Genomic DNA, 23,893 nt, shown 5'->3' with positions numbered 1-23,893 from the left:
AATTATGCATTGCACAACGACTGAAAACTCAAACTGAGACTGAAAGAGAAGTATGCCCAAATAATACAGATAAAACACACTCCATTTCCCACCAGAGTAAAGCAGCAACAAAAAGTCAGGATATGAATAAAAGAATGTATCCACATGATACAGTGATTGGTCTAAGCTGAGACACAAAAAAAAAACATATTGGCATTAGTTGTGATACTTATGTTCTACAACTACCTTTTAAGGCAGTGGTTCTCAACCTTTTCAGGCTGTGGCCCCCCGAAATAAATGTTTGACTCGGTTCCACAAATAAATAGCAGACCTACAGGCTCACAACGCCTCGCAACGCGAGGCGTTGAGAGCTTGTAGATCGGCTATTCTCAAAATTCTTGCCTCTTACAATTTGGCCAGTTTTTATAGTATAGTTTGTTGATTACTTTTGATGCAGTATAATGGTCTTTTGTTGTTGTTGTGGTATTAGGTATTAAAAGTTCTTAAACTGTCACTTCACTGTCCTCTGGGGACCGACCCACAGGTTGAGAACCACTGTTTTAAAGGAAGGAAATACAAGTTCTGTACATCTTTACACAAACCCCACCCTACGGACAATACTGAGCCCAAGCGAAGCAGACACCTCCATGACGCCTCTATTGTAAAAGTCTTCATAGAGACCCACAGTGTTGTGAAGTAAGACATCGTGTTTTTCCCCGTCAGTGTCTTTAAGAAGAAAGTGCTTGACAGCTTAGAAATCATTGTCCGCTTTCTTTTGTTACCAATGAAAAATAAAGACTCATGCATTACACTGGGCAATATCACTATATTGCTGTGTTACTATATATATATATATATATATATTAATATAGTACATATACAAGACAGGTTGGAAACGGTTGATAAAAAATGTGCATGACTAGGAATAAAAAAGATGTTCTCCTTTTTAAAATAGAAACGTTTCTCCTGAAAAAGGTACACCTTCGTTTCGTTTGTTTTTTTCTTTTTGGTTCATGAAAAAAAAAGAAGTGAGAAACAAAACTGTGTGTGTTCGTATTATGTACATTATGAACAAAGATGAGGACAATGTGCAAATCTGATTTCATGCAAACATTTGCATATGCAGCTTAGGTGCTTTAGATGGGTTAGTGCATGAGTTGTATGGTGTGTGTGTGTGTGTGTGTGTGTGCAGTGCCGGCTGCAGACAGTAATAAGCAGGGGGGCATTAATTATTCCAGGGGGGGCACCTGCCTGTCCCTCACGCGCGCGCAGCGCGCGTGCGTGAGGGACCCGTGCGCGCCGGCGCGAAGCGCCGGCGCGCGATTTTTTTCGGTTATTGGATGGATATTTTACTTTTTTGGGGTGTTTTGTAACTCTATTTCGGTTAATTCGGTTCATTTACCTTGCCCCTATATGCACCAACAACAAATACAATTACAGCATTAGGCCTATAATGTCTTTAATGTAATGTCGGCATTGCATCTCCACAGGCACAGACTCCACAGCGGGAGAAAAAAAAGGCAGGCTATACTGCGCTGCGCTGCTTGAAAAAAATTAAAAAAATAAAATCATCTGGCCAATCTGAACTGGGGGGGCACAAAGTCTAATCTGGGGGGGCATTGCCCCCCAATGCCCCCCCATAGGGCCGACACTGTGTGTGTGTGTATGGGGGGGATTGAAGTCTCATAAACGCACCTATCCTATGCAGCAAGTTATTATATTACACACAAACACGCTCAATCCCAAATACACACTTTAGCATTCATATCATGGAGACATTCAGATGGGGAAGCATTATGGTGAGCACCAGCATAAGTTACATGTAGACTGACTGAAACATGAATGGATATAGTGCGTGATGAGGTGAGACTTTGATTCAAAGTTACCAAACACCCAGGCATTACACCACCAAACCAAAAACTATATAAACACACGCACTTAAAGGTTCACCCACCTCTTCATCAAAGACCATGGTGGGGAACAATACTGTTAAGATACCTAATTGGAAATCATGACATAATATGAAGACATTTTGCAGGTCTATTCCTATGTTGTTGAATCAAAATCTTAAGATAAAAACCAACCTACTGTATGAGGTGGACTGAAGCACACAATACAATGATCAGGATCTGCCATACATCACTGCTTTAGACATGAACATCCTCCCCTTACTTAAAGGGGCCACCTTCAAACTCACTTAAAAAAAGAAAGAAAAGGTGTAACGGTAAAGCAAACACTGGTATGCTCAGCGATGAATGCAAACGGTACGCATTTGTAAAGAAACATTAATCCTAGAAAAAAAATAACATGGGTGTGAGCAAAAGGTCTCTTTCCAGTTCCACATAATTATGCCAAATTGACACCCCATCAAAAATATTCATTCTGACACTTTAACAAGTGCAATGTATAGAGAGGTCAATGTGCAAATTCACATACCGTATGTCTATCTAAAGGATATATCCACATTTAACTAAATGTGATGACTGGTGACATCTGTGTGGGTGATACTGATGAGACTCACTGTCTATAATATACTGTGACAGGTTAGGTTGGAGAGCACTAGCAATGACAACCTAAGAAAAACTGCAAATGAACCCATAAGCATCTTCTTAATCGTGTTAAAATTGTATCTTGTTTACTATTACAAAGACATAGTAGTTGAAAAGGCAACCTTAAAGCAAAAGGAAAAAAATAAATAGGAGGGCTTGGCTTTTAAATCAAAACACGAGTCTAGTATCTTTGATACTAAAGCTTCCATTTCACAATTTTCTGCAAATGTTCTGCAAACAATTAAAGTAAATAGTGGATAAACAGGACAGAGGGCGTTATTCTGTACAGCCTCTTAAAGTCATCAGACAGACAACACAACGAGGGTTTAAGATAAAAAGTTTCAAAAGGAAACCATCTCCTGTAACTGAAAGGTGTGAATTCCACACTAAGGCATTGACGCACACAGACAGACAGACAGACACTGACTGGAACCAGAAATAAATACACATATACACACACACACACACACACACAAATCTCTTTTCTCCATTAAAATATGTAAATACGGGGGGCAGCTACAGTCTCCTTTTGGCTAGTGAGAAGTAAGAGGAGGGACAGGAGAGGGACGAGAGAGAATAAAAAAAGGTGGTGGGTAGGGCTATACCTCAGCTCAAATGTCCAGAGAACCTCTCTTCACCTTCAAAACACCCTCCTGCTCTCCCACGGCGCCCCCTACTGGGCAGTGTCTTTGCTCTGACCTGTCCAGTTGCTAAAGCCAGAGACTCTTCTCTATGGGGGGGGGGGGGGGGGGGGTGCTCCATGTGGTTTAATAACAGTCTTGGAGGGATGACCAGCTTAGTGGTGATGGATGTTTTTGACCCTGTGCCACCAAATACCTCAAAAAGCCCCGAGGGCACAGTTTCGTCCCTGGCCCGTCCCGCCCGCCCGCCAGCCAGCCAGCCAGCCTGGCCCACGGCGGCTAGGCTAGGCTAGGCTAGGCTAGGCTAGGCTAGGGGGGGCGAGAGGTTAGTTAGGGCGAGGAGGAGGAGGCGGTCGCGTGGAACTTCACGAAGGCGATGGCGGCCAGCTCCTTGCAGAACTCCTCCAGCACGATGACCCCTTCCAATAACGTCATGTGGTCGATGCTGTAAGCGGGACGGACGGACGGACAGGCGTGGGGTTAGAACTCAGAACTCAATGCACAAAGTTGGGTCTAGATCAGTGGTGCTCAAAGTGCTCACGGTTCCTTGACAGGGTTCCAAATGGACCCCTTGCAGGTGTGCAACTCTGAGAGAGTATAAATGGAACCAAATGGACCCGTACGGGTCCATTTGGTTCCATTTGTACACTCTCAGAGTTATAGGGGTACTTGAAATTAAAAAGATTTGAGAACCACTGGTCTAGCCCATTAAGACCTGGAACGCATCTGTGTCACTTTAGATTTCTTTGGCTATTCAAAAATAGCAGATATACAAGCTCATAGCGCGGCACCGAGTGCCGCACTATGAGCTTGTAGATCTGCTATTTTTGAAAAATCGTGAAAAAATATTTTTTATAATTTTTTCCAAAAGACTGTTTGGATTTAGAAAACATTTTTTTCATAATCGGTCTTAATGGGCTAGTTTAACCACTTTAATCCTGGCATCCCTAGAGACGGTTAAGTTTAAGAAGTACTCACTTGATACCCGCCGGCTCCAGACCCAATAATCTCTTCCTCACTAGCAGGAGTTTGGGTGTGAAGTCTGGGATACGCTGAATTCTCAACATAAGATCTCCAACCACCTATATAGACAAACGGTAAAATAAACAGCAAATGCACCGATTCAATTCCATGCACATACGAGCTCTCCCCAAGCACCAAATATTATCGATTACAAATTTAAGTCGACGATTAATTGTCACTCAAATAATTGCGATTACGATTTAATTGTGTGTTTGGCCATTGAACATTGGAACATACGTTTGCCTTTTAGGCTTTGTAATAAAAACATTGCACAGGGAAAATATGACAAATAACTTAAATATACAAGGACATTATTGACATATGTAATCATTTTAATACATAAATAGCAGAAATAGCTGATGTTAGAGCCAATTTAGTTATTTATATTTTCCATTTACTGTTGGGACACCCGTTGCTGCCCCCCGCTGCTTGGGCTATGCAATAGATCCCACAGGTGGCCAGAACCCCTTGATTAAGGAATGACAGACAGACTGTGTCGGGAGCAGTTGGAAATGTTTGGACTTTGGACATGCCCGAGTGAGGACGGCAGCAAACAGTCTTTTGACCACGATACAACACGATTTATTAAGAAGAAATGTTGTCTGTTACTTTATATATTGAATTGAACTTAACATTACACAGATTTTTTTAAAGTTTGTTTTGTTAAACAACGCTGTGTGATTACAAGCACTGTCTGCACCCTTGAATTGGAACGTGCGTCTCAACTTATCCGTCTCTGCACTGGCTGGCGACTTGAAAATAAAAAGGTAGGACAAGTCTCCATAACAGTTGATCTACAACATTGGTTCTCAAAGTGGGGTCCGGGGACCCCCAGGGGTCCTTGAGGAAGTTCCAGTGGGTCCCCAGCTTAATGATGGATAGTTAGGAACCAAATTGACCCATATGGGTCTGTAACTCAGAGAGTGTACACATGTGTACACTCTCAGAGTTACATTAACATTGATTTTACAATATAATTGGGGTCCCAGATATAGAAATGTCATTAAATGGGGGACCGTAGCCTATTGCATGTCAATAAAACTGGTGGTCCTTGAAATTAAAATGGTTGAATCACTGCTAGAGCCTTAAAAATCTTCTCATATATTGTCAAATGGGGGTCTGCAGGCTAATAAGTGTGAATTTGGCGGTCCCCGACATGAAAATGTTTGAGAACCACTGTTCTACAAGATTACAAAGCGTCACAAAGTGACGCATTGTATGCTTGTAGGTCAGCTATTTCTGCTTTTTTTTTATATTTGAAAATGTATAAAGTTTTCAACATGGAAGTGATTATGCAAAAATAATTTCTATTATCTCAAATAATTGCGATTAGACTTTTTTGTAATAATTGTGACAGGCCTAATCTAACATTGCCGAGCATTATTTATCAACGCGTCATCCAGCTGTGAGACTTACCCTGACAATGACAGAGAAGAGAGACCTGCAGCCAGGGGCCAGGTTTATGTAGGGGTCCAGCAGATACTCGTGCATGTGGGGGTGAGGTAACAAAGACAGCTTCGATAGCACAGAGGTCACCTGTAGGTTTACATCATAGGGCTGCGAGAAAGACAAAAATCAATGTGAGTTCATATCATATCTACACCAACCCTTTCCACTTGAAAAAATACATCTTATTATAACGTGTCGTGAATGCTAATTAGAACACTTATCAGCTAGATCAGTGGTTTTCGACCAGTGGTCCTGGAGAGAGTACCAGGGGGTCCCCAGCGAAATGAGTTAACATAGCGTCACAATCATTTCTAACCACTTCAATTAAAAAATAGCAGATCTACAAGCTCATAGCGCGGCGCTATGAGCTTGTAGATCTGCAGTTTTTGGAAAAACCTTGAAAAAGTGTGCATATCTTTGAATATTTATATTTTTTAAAGCGAAAATTAAGTGATATCTTTGCTTCTGGGGGTCCGTGGCACAAAACATTTTCAAATGGGGGTCCGCGCCAAATGTATATGAATTTAGGGGTCCTTGGCATGAAAAAGGTGAGCTAGATATATTGTCCATGGATAATTAACATTTATCAAGCACGGTGTGATTTTTACATGTCATGATAGGTTGTTAGACTGTAGCGTCTAAGTGTCACTGTAGTGTGAATTTTACTGTGAAATATTAATGATCAAGGGCAACATGGATGTCTTCATCTGTGGCTTTAATGGCCCCTCTAAAAGGTGTTGTGTGGGGGTAACAAACTCACCTGATCCAGGATCCGTCCCATTCTGTCAAAAAGGACCTTGAGGAAGTGGCCCTCAAAGAAGGGGGTGTCCAGGTTACACTTTTCAATAGGCTTTGGACTCCCTCGCCAGTCCCACCGTAGACACACCCCGCAATAGTCCTTGAACTGAGGAGATAGAAGGTGGTCTGCATTCATTATCTGTTATACATACATGATGGATGATTTATCTCTGTGTTGGTGCTTCAATCACACAGGAACCTTGTATAAGGATGGAGGACAGAGGGATGAAGGGGTGATTTGGGGTTCAGGGATGAATTGGGGCAAGGGGGTGAAACAGGGTTGAAGACGAAGGGCTGAAACGGGGGTCAAGGATGAACGTTAACGAACTAAAGGCAGAAGTACATGTGTGAAAAGGGATGGAGTAAGGGCTTTGGCAAGTTTATATTGGACCAGAAACAGAAATTGTATTCGTGTTTCTTTTTTTTCTCCCATAACTTTACATAATTTGTTTGCTGTCGGGCAGAAACCAGCAACTACATTTTTGTGCTTTTATTTATTTTTTTCATAAATCAGTGCTATATAACACCCTTTACGTCTGTGTGTTGGTTAAAAAATATTGAACCAATGAAAAGTATTAAAAAGCGCTTCTGACAAAAGCAGCTAACTCCATTGGATCCTCACACTGTCTGCTAGACCAGCTAACTCCACCAATGAGGGGTGGAGTTAGCTGGTTTTACTAACTCCAGGCTCCACACCCTTTAGATCAGTGGTTCTCAAACTTTTTCATGTCAAGGACCCCCAAAATGATTATGTATTTGGCCGCGGACCCCCATCTCAAATATTTAGTTCCAGGGACCCCCAGAAGCAAAGATTTGAGTTACAAATGTTTGCTTAAAAAATAGATATATTCAAAGGTTTGCACAAATTTTCATGATTTAAAAAAAATAGCAGATCTACAAGCTCATAGCGCGGCACTCGGTGCCGCGCTATGAGCTTGTATATCTGCTATTTTTGAATAGCCAAAGTATAAAAGGTTAATTTATTGTGATGCTATATTAACACATTTCGCTGGGGACCCCCTGGAACCCCGGACCCCACTTTGAGAACCAATGCTTTAGATCTCCAACCTCATTGTGAGCTTGGAGGTCCATTCAGCTGTTCTTATCAATGATGAACAAAACCTCCTAACTCCACTTTTTGTTTTGTTTTTTCATTTCCTGAAAATGTAACATTTTGGAGTTAGCTGGTTTATGCCCCGACAGCAGAGATATTATATATCCATTGGGAGATGTTTTACTTGATGTTTTTTTTTTGCTTATTTCTGGAAACAGACCATTATGTGACTACTACTATTAGAGTGCTCAGTGACCTGTCTGTGGGCGTCTCGTAGGTAGGTGTCATAGCCTGTGCCTTCCACGTGATACGATGACTTGGCCTCGTCAGGCACCAAACACAGGAAACTGCAGGAAAACATAAACATTATTATATAACTAAAAGCCAAACAACAGGAACAATGACATATTATTTCACATTAGGAGTCACATGATGCTATAGGAACAGTCTTGCACACCTGTTGACAATCTTGTGGACCTCCGTCTTCCCGTCAGACTTTAAGTGGTCAGGACTCTGCTGTGGAGAGGAGCTTAGCCAATCAGAACTGGACAGTCTGCTGCCTGGAGAAAGGTCATCGCCAAACAGCGGGTCCTCCTCTAGATCCCTGTCCAAGAACCATATCAAAAACATACTTCAATATTCAGTGCCTATTACCCATTAAGACCTGGAACGCATCTGTGTCACTTCTTGATTTGAGCTAAAAAGCATTATTTTACACTTTCAAAAATAGCAGATCTACAAGTTCATAGCACGGCACCGAGTGCCGCGCTATGAACTTGTAGATCTGCTATTTTTGAAAAATCGTGCAAATGTGTGCAAATCTTTGAATATATATTGTTTAAAGCGAACATTTTTAACGCTATTCTTTACTCCTGGGGGGTCCCTGGAACAAAACATTTTGAGATGGAGGTCGGCAGCCAAATTCATATAATTTTGGGGGTCCTCGACATAAAAAAAGTTTGAGCGCCACTGATATAGAAAACTTTTCAGAAAACTGTTGGGATTTAGAAGACATTTGTAGAATCGGCTTCAGGTCTCAATGGGTTAAACACCCCTTGCAGTTTTGTTTATGAAACCCAATACTAAACATTGAGGAATTAATTCATTTGCATTTGTTTTGTTAACATTTTCAAGTAACATGTATAACAGAAATACATGAAAGTCAATCAATTAGAATGCATCAAAAACTAAAGTACTTTATATGTAGTTACTTTTGAAAACTATTCCTTCAGGATTGAGTGCACTGGATTCATTAATTTATGACCATCTGTTTCTTTAAAAACATTGCCATACCCCCCACTGTGTTGTTTTTACTGAAACACAACACAGACAGACAGAGTGTGGCACTGTGTTGGCATGGTAGGAGTCTGAGGTGTGAGAGAGAACGCGGCAGGTTGATGCATTCACTTTATTTACACTAGCGTTGTGTCTGAGTATTAGGGTCATCCAGATAAAGCTTGTTATGCAGACAAGGAGGATGGGGGTCCTTACACCAGTGGTTCTCAAACTTTTATCATGTCAAGGACCCCCAAGATTATATGTATTGGGCCGCGGAACCCCCATCTCAAATATTTTGTTCCAGGGACCCCCCCAGAAGGTTTGCAAAAAATGTTCACGATTTTTCAAAAAAAGCAGATCTACAAGCTCATAGCGTGGCACTTGGTGCCACGCTATGAGCTTGTAGATCTGCTTTTTTTGAATAGCCAAAGTATAAAAAGGTTAATATTATTGTAATGCTGTCCCCCCACAGACCCCACTTTGAGAACCAATGCCTTACACAGCATCGTGCGGCTGGCCGTTCTCCAGAGGCTCTCTCTCCTCCTGGGGCTTGTTCTCCAGGTAGTTCCTCTCCTCCAGGCTCCGCAGAACCAGACTGTGCAGGATGTGCTGGCTGGGTTTCTGGATGAGATGCTCAAACAGACGCAGCGTCATGATGCTGATCTGGTAAGAAGAAAAAAAATAATAGGCCAATGTGAAAAGGGTGGCCGTTTCTTCTTAGGCCTTTCACAGGAAATCGGACACTGCATTCATGATTTTTGTTCCAAAAATGTGTTTTGCTAAATTAGACCTACTCGTGGCGCTATAGGTAACAATGTGAAAAGGGTGGCATTTCTTCCTGGGCCTAGTGCATACATGGGCAACTGGCAGCCCGGGGGCCACATGTGGCCCCCACCTTCTCTTAATGCGGCCCGCAGGTTAATTACAGAATACTGATATATTAGTGATTTCAGCTATTATGAGCCACTTTGATTACTTCAGTCTATATTAGTAGCTTAATGACTAGTATTACATTTGTATTGTCTTTTTTTATGTCCAATATATTTGTATTTTAGTTCATAAAGTTAACATAAGTATAACTAAATGCATTTGAAATGAAATAAAAATGTTACTTTTCAGGATTCCAATTTAAAAATAGCAAAAATAGCAGATCTACAAGCTCAAAACGCGTCATTTGCTACTTTTGTGTGACATAGAATGGCCCGACAGTATATGCAATGTGGCCCTCTAGAGTGAGTGTGGAAATATAGTGGCCCTCTGCATCATAAAGTTGCCCACCCCTGGCCTAGTGGGAATGTGCGTGTGAAATTTCACGGAAATCGCAAGCTGCGTTCATGATTTGAGGCATTTTGTTCAAAACGGACCAATCCTGTAAACTTTGGAAGCCAACCTTAGCCAATGAGGATGGAATATGGGAAATCGGACAGATCCGTGTTGATCACATGACTATAAGAGATACTGTGTACCGATTTGCATGACGTTTGGATATAAGCTGTAGGAGTAATGGGAAAAAATGGGTTTTGCACAAATCGGCCTCCTGGTGGTGCTATAACAGGCCCATGTGAAAGATTTGGGGCAGAGGTTCTGAATTGGCATCCAGGGAGAGTGTGTGCACAGCTTCGCAGCGAGCGGGCCAACGGTGCCGGATATTACCTGGTAACACACGGACAGGACACACACATGGACGGACACATGGACGGACAGGGGATAAAACATACTCTCGCCATGCCTTTCGGCCTGGCGGAGACAAAAAGAAAAAAGAAAGTACAGTGGGTTGGATGTCCCACGTCATAAATCTAAGTCCACAATGACACATTTAGCACGTAAAGATTAATTACCTCCCTATTTTTAACCCTTTCTCCCGCTGTGCTCCCAATTGGTAATTTCTCCCATTATAATCTTCTGAATTCTTAGTGATAGAAATCAAACGGATGTTTTTCCAAGTTTCTGTGTGGGGGATATGTTCGTGGTACCTGGCAACTTGATACTCTTTTTCTACCTGCTATCCACATCAGAGAACACAGTGTGTTTTGTGAGATATATTTGGACTGAATTAGTTGAAGTAGTGCACTTCAGCAATGGATATTGCTGCTGCCTCTGTTTGAACACAAAAGAAAGTTACTCAAACCCTAACAGTCCAGATCAGTCATTATTTGTCCTTATTTAATACCCATATATTTATGTTGTTGGGCCGGATACATTTTAAAGATTATTTAGTTGGACAAAACACTGATGGTGAGAAAATAAATCCACTATTATAAAGTACCGGGAAATGACTGGACATCTTTTTTTTTTATGAGCACACTCTAAACAATCACTTACGTCAGCAGCTAGTAGCATCTAAGTATAGCACTTTGGCACTACAATCTAGGTCAAAAACTGCTATATTTTTCCCACTTGGCGAGTTATTGCATTCACGACTCTGCCTGCCAGGAGGCCGATTCTCCTTAAATGGATAAATCCATCCCCTCCCACCCATAATAGATGGATCCATGAAATGTTATATTGCGAAGGCTTGAAAGAATACAGTTCTCCCTTCACGGGTCCTTGAAGTCGTTCCATAAAACCTGGCAACCATGTTTATGGACCACATTGGCACAACTATTACACACTAGGAGTCATAGCGAGTAACATGTCATTGTGTTGTTAACCAACTGGCCAGCCTACAGTATCTCCCATCTAATTTAGGGTCGATGACACAATCTAGCATGATGATGCAGTGAAAATGATGAATCATTTTATCCTTCCTCTTCTTCTTTTTGAAGGTCTTCCTGGCATTGATGGCTCCTTAACACATACGTACACTCAGTAGGGTCATGCAAATCAAATCAGACTTTCTCATGTTTGCACATGATATGTTTTGCAATGTAATTTTAGATGTTGACTTTTGATTACTTTTTGTATGTTTGTATGGACTCTCATTATTAACCCATTAAGACCTGGAACGCATCTGTGTCACTTTAGATTTCTTTGGCTATCGTGAAAACGTTTTTTTTTTTTTCCAGAAAACTGTGAATTTTTATGAATCGCCTCAGGCCTTAATGGGTTAATAGTCAGTTATGATTATTTCAAAACTAAATTAAGTCACAACCTTGTATTTATTCTATTAATCTGTGGTGCAGGGTTATATGGTAGCGGGGGGTGTTGATCATTTGCCGACTGCCCTAGAAAACCCCCTTTCATAGAGCCTGAGGATAGCAGGCATGCTTCATGTGTTGGAACTGAGTACAGGATAAAGCTAGTTTGCTAGTCAGATGATTTGGTGGATAAACGTCTACCGGTGATGAAGAGACACAACAAAGCATAAACTGTGTTGTTTGGCCCATGCAGAAATCATGATCGTTTCGTTTGATGCGTACCTCGTCTGATAGGTGGTCACAGTGCTCTATGAGTCTGTGTCTCAGGGGGTTTCCAGTGATCGTGGCCAGGGTCTCTGGTTCCGTGTCCTCCCCCAACAGGAAGTAAACCATCTCCTGGAGCAGCGCCTCAGAGGTGACCTGCCTGATGATCCTGTTCAGCAGCGCCGTCGAGGTCAGGATGCCCACTTCAGACCTACAGGCCCGGGAGGACACCGCGTTACTGACATGGAGACACTTCATGCACAGCCACAAACACCAAAGACTTCAGTGGTATATCGAGTATCGACACATGCAGCTAAAACTCAAAGGGATCACACTCACGTCTGCATAAGCTGGGGCTCCATGACGGCCACAAAGAATCGATCCCTCACCGCCCTAGCCATCACTGCAGCTGCCGACTGGAGAAAGACAAATCAAACGACAATTAGTGAATTTTGTCAACAAAAACACGCTCTTTTCCACAGCAGTAAAAGCAGTGTTGATTCCGTCGACTAAAAATGTTCGTCGACTACCTTTTTTCACTGACGAAAACGAAATAAAAACTAAGCCACGATGACTAAAACTAAGACTAAATATATTGCAATTTCGTCAACAAATGAAAACTTGACTAAAATGTTAGTGAGGGACTAATGGACACGTCATTTTATGTGCAACCAAGTGTAAAATCAGCCATTAAGACGCCATCAAGGCACCGCCAAAATACATTTTAGTTTACTAAATCAAGTGTAGATTTAGTCGACTATAATCTTATGATATTTAGTCGACTAAAACTAGACTAAAACTAAAACATTTCAGATGACTATAATAAAACTAAATGGGATTTTATTCAAAAGACTATGACTAAAACTAAATCAAAATTTGCTGTCAAAATCAACACTGAGTGCAACGCATCAACGAAGCACATTGCATGATGAGTCGGCATGAAATGGCACTCAAACCTTCTGAGCCTCTTTGATGAGCTGGTCACAGTAATCAAGCCACGACAGGAAGGAGATGAGAGCTCTCTTTCCTGTGAAGACAGCAGCATCCTCCTTCAGGTTGTACACATCCAGCCTGAAATAGAAAGGAACAAACAGGCCAGAGGCTACGTTTAAGCTGGCTCTCATGTGGAGCATTTTACACAATGATGGGCTGATTGTTTGCTGAAGAACACTCAAAAATAATGTATATCTGCAGCGTGCTGTTGAACCTGGAACCTCTACTGTCTTACATAAACTGATTGAATCTATTCAGTACAATGTACTTCTCCCAAACAGAATTGAACCATTATCATCGGTCATGATTAAATTATTTTTAAAGGAACACTTTGCCTTTTTTATCTCCATATACTGTTCCTCACATCATATCAGTCCTCACTAATGCTCACAATAAGATACTCTCTGTCTAGTCGCTGTGTCTCAGAGGCGGGGCTGTTATGGCCGGGTTGTCAACTTTTACTTGTTCGCTCTAGAGGCACAGAATGGGCATTTTGCCAATTTCTGACATCCCAGTCGGTTTACTCATCATGTATACGTATAACACAGCACGTGAAAAAGTATTTTTTCTGGGTCTCCAAAGCAAGCGAATCATAAACCCTGAGTAACACCCTTGGGTCATTTTCTCAGACCTTCCACCGCTTGCTCTTCTAGAGACTGATAACGCTTACAAAATATGTGAGTTAAGTACCTTTTAAGACTGAAGACGGTACGGACTGGGGAAGGCCTTGTGAATCAAGCCTACCTAAATTGTTAACCACTTTCAACTCAGTGTTCATATTTTATGTCATATGCTAACATTTTCTAAGATTTTCCAAAAGTGTTCAAAAGCAGCTGATCTACAAGTTCACATGTGATGCATTGTGAGCTTTTAGACCAGCCATTTTCACTAATAAAATGTAAAAAATGTCGCTATGGCAAATGTAACTAACTCATTACATGAACTCAAATCATTAGGCATCTTCTGTCTTTTCATTCTGTCCAATCTAGTAAAGACAAAGGTGAAGACGAAACTCACCCCCAGTTGACAGCCTCCACCGTCTCAATATCCAAGGGGTCCATGGACGTCGGCAGAGCCTTGTAGAAGGACGCCAGCCTGTCGGTGAGGAGCTCACACAGCTCGGTGTTCTCCATGAGACACTTGGCGGCCGCCGGCTCTGGTAAGCTGACCAGCAGCATCAGGCCCTCGCACGCCTTCACCACTACCCTGCCATCCTGAGTGGTCAGAGGGAAGACACATGGACGGAGAGAGGATTGTGAGCAATGAATGCAGAAACTCATACATGACAGCATAAAACACACCCAAACTCCACTGAGGTAAGTGTGTGTGTGTGTGTGTGTGTGTGTGTGCTGGCCCTAAATGATTGAATGGTTTGGATTAGGGATGTCCAATATTTACTTTGTTTTGCCAATATTAAAATTTTCCGATATCAACCGATAATGATATATGCGGGCTTTTTCAACAAAAGTCAACTAATTGTTAGGTAACAAGATCACATATCTAATCAAATAAAATGGCTATAATATCAATATAATATCTAATATAATACAGTGATGTTGTTAGGTTTTCAATGAAGTGAGTCCTGGGACTGGTGGTCATTTGAATGAATGAAGTCCCACTAATCTTAGATTAGATTGGCCTGTTTGACAGTGCAGAAGCATAATTGCCTTGATGTACATAACATTAACGAGTGTCGATGAGCGTCAGCTGGACACTAGCCTCGGAAAGCTAGCCTCGGAAACCCATGCCTTTTTTTTGTTTAGCTGGACACAGACACACACACCTTCCCTCTGCAGTGCTCTAATTTGAAAGTGACTTAATAGGCCTAGCATTTACCTAATTTTCAAATGGGTTTTGGGGGAAATGGACGTTTGTTCGGAAACACCCAACAAATTAAAACAAAATGGCATGCTGGTCAGCCCTAGTGTATTGTGTGTACTAACTGGGCTCCTGGTGAGGTTGAGCAGGGAGGTGACCAGATTGTAGTTGTTGCTGCTGCTGCTGCTGTTGTTGTTGTTGCTGCTGGTGGATGGACTGCTGTAGCTGGCTCCAGCTCCAGCATGGGGCTCCTCTGGAGCTGTGACCGATCCCTCTGCCTGGGGCTGGCCTGTGTCTGGGGCAGACAGGTTCTCTGTCACACCCGCTGCCCCTTCAGGAGGACTCTTTGTGTCAGGCCTTCTCGCCTTGTTCTGCAAGTAACAAGATCAGATACAGTCGGGTAAAAGATAAAGAGGCGTCAGGGAAAGATAAAGAGGCACCAGGCATTCTATTTACTTAAAGGGAGTTGGGGACACCATCACGATTCAACACCATCTATAATGTATTGGTTGTAAGGCTTTAGGCTACTGTTCCATTAGCAGATGTAAAACTGAGCTGTCTTTTGTGTCTTTAGTTTACTCCGGTTTGACTCCAGTGATGTCAGTAACCTAACAATATTCTACAAACCTCTGTCTGTCTGAACACGTTTTTCTCCTCATTGCGTTGTTTAATTGATCTTGAACTTGTACACGGGCATACGATCATTACCATGTGAAGACACTCAGAAATGCCATTTCTCACTTTTTTCAAACGTAAGCAGTTTAAAATACATTTTTGTGAATTCTGTGGAGTTTGGAAGCTACTGGGCAGGGGTCTGTTGTCACGGTTACGGTCCCCCAGGCAATGGGGTGTACTCTGTAAGCTCTTGGTGCTAACAGGGGGTTAGCACCAAGAGCTTTTTCAGGCCCCCTGGGGGGGCCTTTTCAGGCCCCCTGTCGCGGCCTGAAAAGGCCGCGACAGGGGGTCGCGGCCTTTTCAGGCCGCGACCCCCAAAATGATGATATTATTTCCCGCGACCCCCCGCGTGCACGCGCGCGGTCCCGTGAAGGTTATTTAATTATAATAGGTTATTTGATAATTGTTTATTTTCAAAACATTTTTGCAAAAAGTGGGTAAATTGAGTAAATTAACTGATAAAACATGAATTAATGATAACATAAAAAAATATTTTGTTAAAAAAAAAAAAAAAAAAAAAAAAAATGTTTTCAAATTCACCCAAAAATCTGGTGACCCCCCAAAATTATTTGGCGACCCCCCCTGGGGGTCGCGACCCCCAGGTTGAGAACCACTGCAATAGAGCAGAGCGCCGGGTCCGCGGACCCCTGTTGTGTGTTTGCGGACGCGTGTGGACCAGCACTGTGTGTGTTTGTTTGCTGGGGGTCTGCGGATCCCTGAAGCGCGGACCTCCACAGACCCCTTAACGCGTAGACCAGCACTGTGTGTGTGTGTGTTCCCTTGTGATTGGTTTAGGGAAATTCTAGGGAAATTCTAATTGGTTTAGGGAAATTCTAAACCAATTCTAATTGGTTTAGGGACATTCTAATCCCCTCCCCCTTGTAATCGCCTACACTGGAGTCAATGTCAGACTGAAGTAGTGGTGGGAAAAACAGTTCATTTCAGTGAGGGGATGGGGGCGTGAACGATAGCGTGAACGTAACAGTTTCAGAAAGTGAACGAGCTCGTTCACGTTCTCGGCAAAGAACTAGTTCTTTTGAACGAATTGACCATGACCGACACATCACTAGACTGAAGCTCCACGCAGCTTCAGTCTGACTATCAGGCTAGACGTATCCGTGAATATGAAAACTACAACATTGCGTTGTGCGTTTACCGCAAAATAGCCACCTGGACATCAGAATGAATCAGGTCGATCTGGCAACCGCGTGCCAGATCGAGGCTTTCCCGCAATATGCATTGTGGGAATTGTAGGAACACAGAGAAAGGCCGCATCAGACAGAAAGGGGAATTTAATGTTAATATCGAGGGTGTCATGAATATTGTTCTTTTCAAAGACTATGATGATGACCACCAATTAACTGAAATAAACCAACTTCTTTCTTCCACAAATCGCACAAACCGATGAATGAATCATTTAACCCATTAAGACCGGGGACGCATCTGCGTCTCATTTTAAGATTTCTTTGGGCTATTCAAAAATAGCAGATCTACAAGCTCATAGCGCGGCACCGAGTGCCGCGCTACGAGCTTGTAGATCTGCTATTTTTTTTAAATCTTGAAAAATTAAATTTTTCAAAAAACTGTTGAGATTTAGATTTTTCTAAAGAATCGCCTCAGGTCTTAATGGGTTTACGGCTCCACTTGTTCACACAGTAACCTACCTCGAGGAAGAAGTTGACGAGGTACGGGTCCTGCTTCAGTTTGGCACAGACAATGCAGAGGAACTGGATCTCCTCGTTCTCCGTAGGAGCGGTCAGCACCTCCCCACACAGACGGATCAGTTTCTGATAAGGCAAAGAGAGAAAACGGACTTGCATAACCTGTCGCTTTGCACAAAGTACCTGGGCTTGGAACATCATCCACTGCAACGGCTCTCTTACCTGTACAGGCCTGTGGACGTTAATGTGGGGCAGGAGAGGCTGGCGAATGCGTCCAAGTAGCTTCGTGTAGAAGGTCAGAACCTGCTGCTTCATCCCTGGAGGACACTGACGAAGAGGGGGATAAAAATAAAACATCCACCACCACCATGGAGGAGCGATTTGGAGGTTTAAGAAGTGGATAGGACAGGATTGTTTGCTAGGTTCGATTGTCACATAATCTGCATTATTAGTACAAGATAGACCAGGGGTCTTCAACAGGGGGTCCGGGACCCCTAGGGGGTCCTCAGAGCTACTACAGGGGGTCCACCAAATCTTTGTGTGAATTGATTTTTTCTTTTTTTTACGTTAACCACCTGAACCCTAGTATCCCTTTTCTGAGGAGAACTTTGCCCAAAAATAGCAGATCTACAAGCTCACAACGCGTTGTGAGCTTGTAGATCGGCTATTTTTGGCAAAGAGTTATAGGTGTAGTGGGAAAAAAGAGCAGCAAAAGTTTATCTGAAACACAATTTTATACAATATAGAGGGGGTCCCTGCTACAATTTTATACAATATAGAGGGGGTCCCTGCTTCATTTCTCTCTCAGCTAAGGGGTCCTTGGGCTGAAAATGTTTTTGACCCCTGAAATAGACTAACCGAAATACCTAAATGGAAAGCATAACAGTAAACATGTATGCCAGAAACCGAATCTTTGCGATTATCGTAATCGTGGGATATCTCAAACAAGATTCCGCTGTCAGGAGAAAGGGTAGGAGTATGTGGGCCGGGCGGGTGCACAGTTACTTGAGGTGCTCAAGAGTGCTCCACTAAAACCGCTAGCCACCAACAGCACTAAAACACAGCAGCGCTGAAAAGAGGAACACTCCTAGCGTGTCTTTACCATCTATGGAAAATGCATGGCAGAAAGAAAAGCGTTTTCGTTGGACACAGATCACCAAATCTCACATACCCATCTAGAGAACTTATCCAGCAGGGTTCCCACACATTTTTACCAATGAATTTCCAAATCTTTTCCAGAATATTTAACCCAATTTCCACTTTCCAGGCCTATATAACAATCATAATCAAGCGCAATAATGAGTCTCTTACTCCTATGTGCAATGCCCAAAGACAGGCAGTGTACCAAAAATAAAGCCTAGAATATAGAATGCCATTTAAAATTTCGTGCCAAATTGACTAACTAACTACGCATCACGCTGCAGCACATTGTGAGCTTGTAGATCTGTTCTTTTTGTCACATCCGGTATGCATTAGGCAGCAATCATGCAGCCCGTTCGGCGAAAAACTACTTGTGTTACATATTTCGTGTAATGTTATACATGTTTTAGAAAACGTTTTTTTTAATGGAACGCATCTGTGTCACTTTAGATTTCTTTGGCTATTCAAAAATAGCAGATATACAAGCTCATAGCGCGGCACCGAGTGCCGCGCTATGAGCTTGTATATCTGCTATTTTTGAAAAACCATGAAAATATATTTTTTTGATTTTTTTTTAAAAACTGTCAGGATTTCAATTTTTTTTTTAAAATCGCCTCAGGTGACAGGTCTTAACACATTGACTGCCTGAATTATTTTCACTGCCTATTGTTATTCATGCCAGAGATTTTTCAATGGAAAAAAAAAAAGTACTCAGGAGCCGAGATACAAAATTTTAAAGTTTTAAGTTAACAAGGAAGTGGATGAGAGTAAAGATCTTCGAAAATTCATATCTCCTTGGTCTTTGGGTCAAATAAAAAAAAAAAAAGTAAAAAAAAAAAAAAAAAAAATTTGAAAATTTTTGAAAAATTAATTTTTTACTAAAAACGAGTTAACTCGTTTTAGGCATTCAATGTGTTAATGGGTTAACAAAATCAATAGCTAAAAACAATGCATAGCCAAATATCTTTCCAGGACCCTTGATAAATTCCAAACCTTTTTCCAGAACTGGAAAAACTTTTTTTTTTATTTCAAAAATATTTCCAGGAATTTCATGACCACGGAGACCCTGATCCAGTTATTGCCATTGTAGAACGTTTTCTACGCAGTGCCATCCGTTTTTACAGTAGCTACATCAACAGAGACTGACTTACATCTGCCTTTCCCAGTGTGTAGAGCGTCTCCAGGATTTTGTGGTGCAGGAGGTACTCCATGCAGGGCCCGGTCTCTCCAGACTCCCTCTCCGACTCCTCCTGGGTCAGGATGTCCAGCATCTGCTCCAGGTGGGACGGGATGTTGGTGTCGGTCACCGGGGCTTTGTCATCTGAGAGAGAGAGAGAGACCCAGAAACCAGTGTGAATGTAAGTGCCAATTGCAATTCATGTACAAGGATTTGACGTGGTGACATCGGTCCTAAAGGTGGACAGTGGACTGTAGGGCTGTCACCATTACAAATTTAAGTTGACGATTAATTGCCACTCAAATAATTGCGATTAACGACTTAATTGTGTGTTTGACATTGAACATCGGAACATGTAGAAATTAAGAATAAGAAACAATAAGAAAATAAAAAAACCTGTTTTCCTTTTAGGCTTCGTGATCAAATTACACGGGGCAGATATGACAAATAACTTAAACATACAAAACATGTACATATTTAATGATGTTATTATTAAAGTAAAAATAGCTGCTCTACAAGCTTAACGTGACTCGTTGTAAGCATGGAAATGTTGTTGTCAACATGGAAACGATTATGCAAAAATAAATTGTGATTATCTCAAATAATTGCGATTATAATATAACAGACGATTATGTAATAACTGCGACAGGCCTAGTACTAAGGTCAGTAAGGACAGTGAACTGACAGCTTACACGGTTTACAATGTGTTTATATATCTATGGACATGCACTGTGACAGGCATTCTGGTCTGTTAAGAGTAGAAAGGAATATAGTGCCAACTTCCATTGCACATCATCCAACTGTGCAACGCGCCACCATATTGGATGTCTGTAGTGTGTGTTACCAGCAGAGTGGTAATAGTCAATCAAATGCGTCCTCAAACGTATGTAATAATATATAATCATAATATCTACCGGTTTATTGATGGTATCAACCACTTCAACAAAGTTGCGTGAAATCTATGATGACGTGCCTCAAAAAAGCCTGGTACCACATTACACACAACCAAAATAACAGTGTGCAGTTACAGTCCGGCAGTGGTGGGGAAAAAAACGTTCCATTTCGGTGAACGAACGATTTTGTTCACATTCACGGCAATGATTCGATCACGTTCTTCTCGTTCAGTAACGCTTCCGGTCCCTGCGGAGCGCATGGGCTAGTATATGCATGCAACAGTGTGCATCTGATCCCACTGACATGTCTGTACAGAAACACAGCACTGTCATTCACGATCTAATTGCACCATCTTCTTTGTAATATAATAATGTGTAGTAATAAATAACTACAATATATAATGTTACGATATTTTTAATAGTCGATAATTATTTTCCGCAAATGCAATATTTTATACAAAGCAGCCTAAGTCAGTACTCACATGACTATCGATTTCCAACCATTTAACTTAATGTAATGTTCATGAATAGTAGCTGTAGCATGCTATTTATTTGCATATTCTATTCACACTAAAACATGTTAATTGACCAGTACCTATCTGTCCTTTGTGTAGGACCATGCATAATCATTTCTTTTGATACTTAAATGTGGTGCAAACACTATCTGTCTTCAGTCGAGGAACAACAGTAGGCTACCTTTATTTCGATTCAAATAGCAATACGCATGCATGTCTGTCTGTTGTAGAGTGAACAACTCTACCGCACAGCTGTTTGTCTGTCACGGGAGGACAGCCCGCCCGTCCTGTGTGCATACTCTGTGTTGTTGTGCAGTTTAAAGTTGTTCTCACCTGAAGTCTCTATGTAGTAATGTGTTATAGCCTTCCAGTGATAGACAAAGTCCTCCTGCAAGGGCAGTGACGGGGCAAGCTGAAAAAGAAAACAGCATCAAGATAATGTGCAAGTGCAACAGGCTAGCTATATTTGTAGTCACAGTGTAAACGGAATAGACTGAAGTCTGATATTTATTCAACCAACACATCAGGTCAATGTCTCTTTGTTCAGCGTAACATTAGACTGAAGTGGTTTGCTGGGCACAACATTAGACTGAGGTTGGTTGCTGGGCACAACATTAGACTGAGGTTGGTTGCTGGGCACAACATTAGACTGAGGTTGGTTTTGCTGGGCACAACATTAGACTGAGGTGGGTTGCTGGGCACAGCAAACTTGGGAACAATCTTTTTAATAATCTTTGGATTTAGGGCTGTATAAAGATGAATAGAATGGCATCTTTGGGTTTGTTTTCTTTGGTCATGTATCACAACATATACCTGACTAACAATACTCCACCACATGCAGATTGGAGACCTAACCCATTTGAGAGAGCCTGTTGGCCAGATACCACCAAAATAGGCCAGCAATTCTCAAAGGATTTCTGGATGTCTCTCTCTAACAAACATCAAAATCAAGTCTGTGTACACTGCTTCTCCAGCCCAGCCTGGTCATATAAAATGTTAAATTATCCCCAAACTTAGAGCTATACAGTATTGAACAGTAAGTGTGTGTACCTTGAGTCCATTTCCCATCCTCAAGTCAAGTGTTGTTTTTTAATGGGGGTCTTAATTAGCATTGTTGATTAGATCATCTTTCCAAAGAACAGGTTCCAGCCAGGCAGGTTATGCTACATGCTATGGGGCTAACAACAGCTAGGTGGATAAATAACGTTAAACCACTTCAAGCAAACTTGTCTAGAGAACTTCCATTGTTTATTTATGCTATTTGCCAGACTTTAACCAAAACCGTTTGACACACATCCTCAGGAAGAGGTTCCAGCTCGTTTAAAAGGCTATGTTGAGATTAGCATGTTGTAGCTATAGCTAACATTAGCCAGCTGTTATGATAGCAGATATGTCTGGTACAGACTGGTACATGTTATTACAACACAGTTACACTGGTGTCAACAACTCTATAACGTCATAATAACCCAGAAATAGCGTTAAAACACCATGTTCAAAGACATGTTTACGTCGATTAGCTAAGATTACCTAACTAGGCATAGCTGCAGTGTTGCCATGTCTGCTTATTATAAGCGACTTTGGGGCTTGTTTTGTTTTTCTGTAAAGTTGCTTGTAAATATTGGTTATTTATTTGCGTCTTTTTGGGCTTGTTTCTGAAGTGTAGTTGCTTATTAGGGCTCGTTTCATTATGTTGTTTAAACCAGGGGTTCTTAAACATGTTCATGTTGTCAAGGAGACCCAAATTAACATGTATTTGTGTCCCCCCCGCCCCATTTGTGCCAAGAGTTGTGCTGTTAAAAATATTTTAAAAAATATGATTAAAAGATAAGACAAATATGAAAAATGATAAGAGCTAGTAGATTTCAAATGGCCGTAGCCTAGTTCAGGGGGTCTTCAACGTTTTCAGGCCATGGACCCCCTAGCTGAGAGAGAGATGAAGCAGGGACCCCCTCTATATATTGTATACAATTGTGTTCGAGATCAACTTTAGCTGCTCTTTTTTTCCCTCTACTACACCTATAACTCTATCACACAAAAATTTCGCGGACCCCCTGTAGTAACTCTGAGGACCCCCTAGGGGTCCCGGACCCCCTGTTGAAGACCCCTGTTCTAGTAGACCTGGTTGCTCGTTTCTCTCGCAACATCTGGCAACAACTGGGGTCGCTGATTGTTAGCATGCTAACGTCTTTAAGTGAGGGTGGAGGTGGGGGGCCTTTCTTTCTTTAACCGACATACCTACAACCGACAAACCGACAAACCGACACTTTGAGACAGACTCAGAGGGACTCACCGCTTCCACTGCGTGCTGGAGGATGGAGGTGAACTTGGAGAACATCTTGTTCTTGGACTGGAGCAGTTTGTCACGAGAAGATCTAGAGAATTCCTCTATCTTCTTCTTCCTGTTGCTGCCCCCCCGATCCAGGGTGGAGGGACGGCTCATAGACTGACCCTTGGAACGGAAAATAGAAACACTCACTCACACAGTGACACAAGAGATCAAGTCGTAAAAGCTTTAACAGCTTGTGATACGAGACTCTCTTCTACTCTACACCTACAGCAGGCCTTCTTCTGGCAACCTCCACTGTAAACAACACGACAGCGTCTAGTCTGACTGTGTTGCCAGGTTATGAGAGAGAAACGAGCATCCCGGGGTCTATGGAAAGAAACAAGCCCCAAAGAAAGAAGCCACTTAGCACTCTTATTTTCAAAGAAAAATCTTGGAGAAAAAAAGTGAAAATTTAGGAATATTTTCAAATCCCCAAAATCTTGTATGGGCCCGAGTCTCTGGTACAATTATATTATTTGTTATAATTCATTAATTATAATATTTTCAGAAGGTTGGATCTACAAATATATATTGAGTTGAGGTTCCTTGAATTGATAATTAGAGAACCGCGGTTTTTAAACAG

The 23,893-nt window shown here is 41.8% G+C and overlaps 1 protein-coding gene across 1 annotated transcript; it reads right to left on the bottom strand.

Moving 5' to 3' along the window:
• Window positions 1–3,304: 3,304 nt before the first annotated feature.
• Window positions 3,305–23,579, bottom strand: fhip2a (FHF complex subunit HOOK interacting protein 2). The gene is made up of 17 exons (XM_084077337.1): window positions 23,275–23,579; window positions 21,318–21,396; window positions 19,551–19,720; window positions 17,482–17,586; window positions 17,263–17,385; window positions 15,049–15,294; window positions 14,123–14,319; window positions 13,069–13,183; window positions 12,452–12,528; window positions 12,131–12,323; window positions 9,271–9,434; window positions 7,951–8,097; window positions 7,750–7,840; window positions 6,402–6,545; window positions 5,609–5,749; window positions 4,148–4,251; window positions 3,305–3,614 (listed from the first exon to the last, which is right to left on the bottom strand). The coding sequence occupies exons 1-17, from the start codon at window positions 23,422–23,424 to the stop codon at window positions 3,500–3,502; spliced, it is 2,361 nt and encodes a 786-aa protein (XP_083933463.1). The 5' UTR covers window positions 23,425–23,579; the 3' UTR covers window positions 3,305–3,499.
• Window positions 23,580–23,893: the final 314 nt, after the last annotated feature.

The sequence above is a fragment of the Gymnoscopelus microlampas genome, assembly GCF_963454915.1.
Source record: "Gymnoscopelus microlampas genome assembly, chromosome: 13".
In the NCBI taxonomy this organism is placed as follows: Eukaryota; Metazoa; Chordata; class Actinopteri; order Myctophiformes; family Myctophidae; genus Gymnoscopelus; species Gymnoscopelus microlampas.
Note: the sequence above shows the minus strand (reverse complement) of the source record. Positions and strands in the feature narration are given on the sequence as shown.

Excerpts from the sequence above, each read along its gene's own strand:
- fhip2a (XM_084077337.1), bottom strand. The coding sequence starts at position 23,424 with ATGAGCCGTCCCTCCACCCTGGATCGGGGGGGCAGCAACAGGAAGAAG. Across the intron at positions 21,397-23,274 it reads TCCAGCACGCAGTGGAAGCG|CTTGCCCCGTCACTGCCCTT; the intron begins GTGAGTCCCTCT and ends TTTCTTTTTCAG. Across the intron at positions 7,841-7,950 it reads GTCCACAAGATTGTCAACAG|TTTCCTGTGTTTGGTGCCTG; the intron begins GTGTGCAAGACT and ends GTTTTCCTGCAG.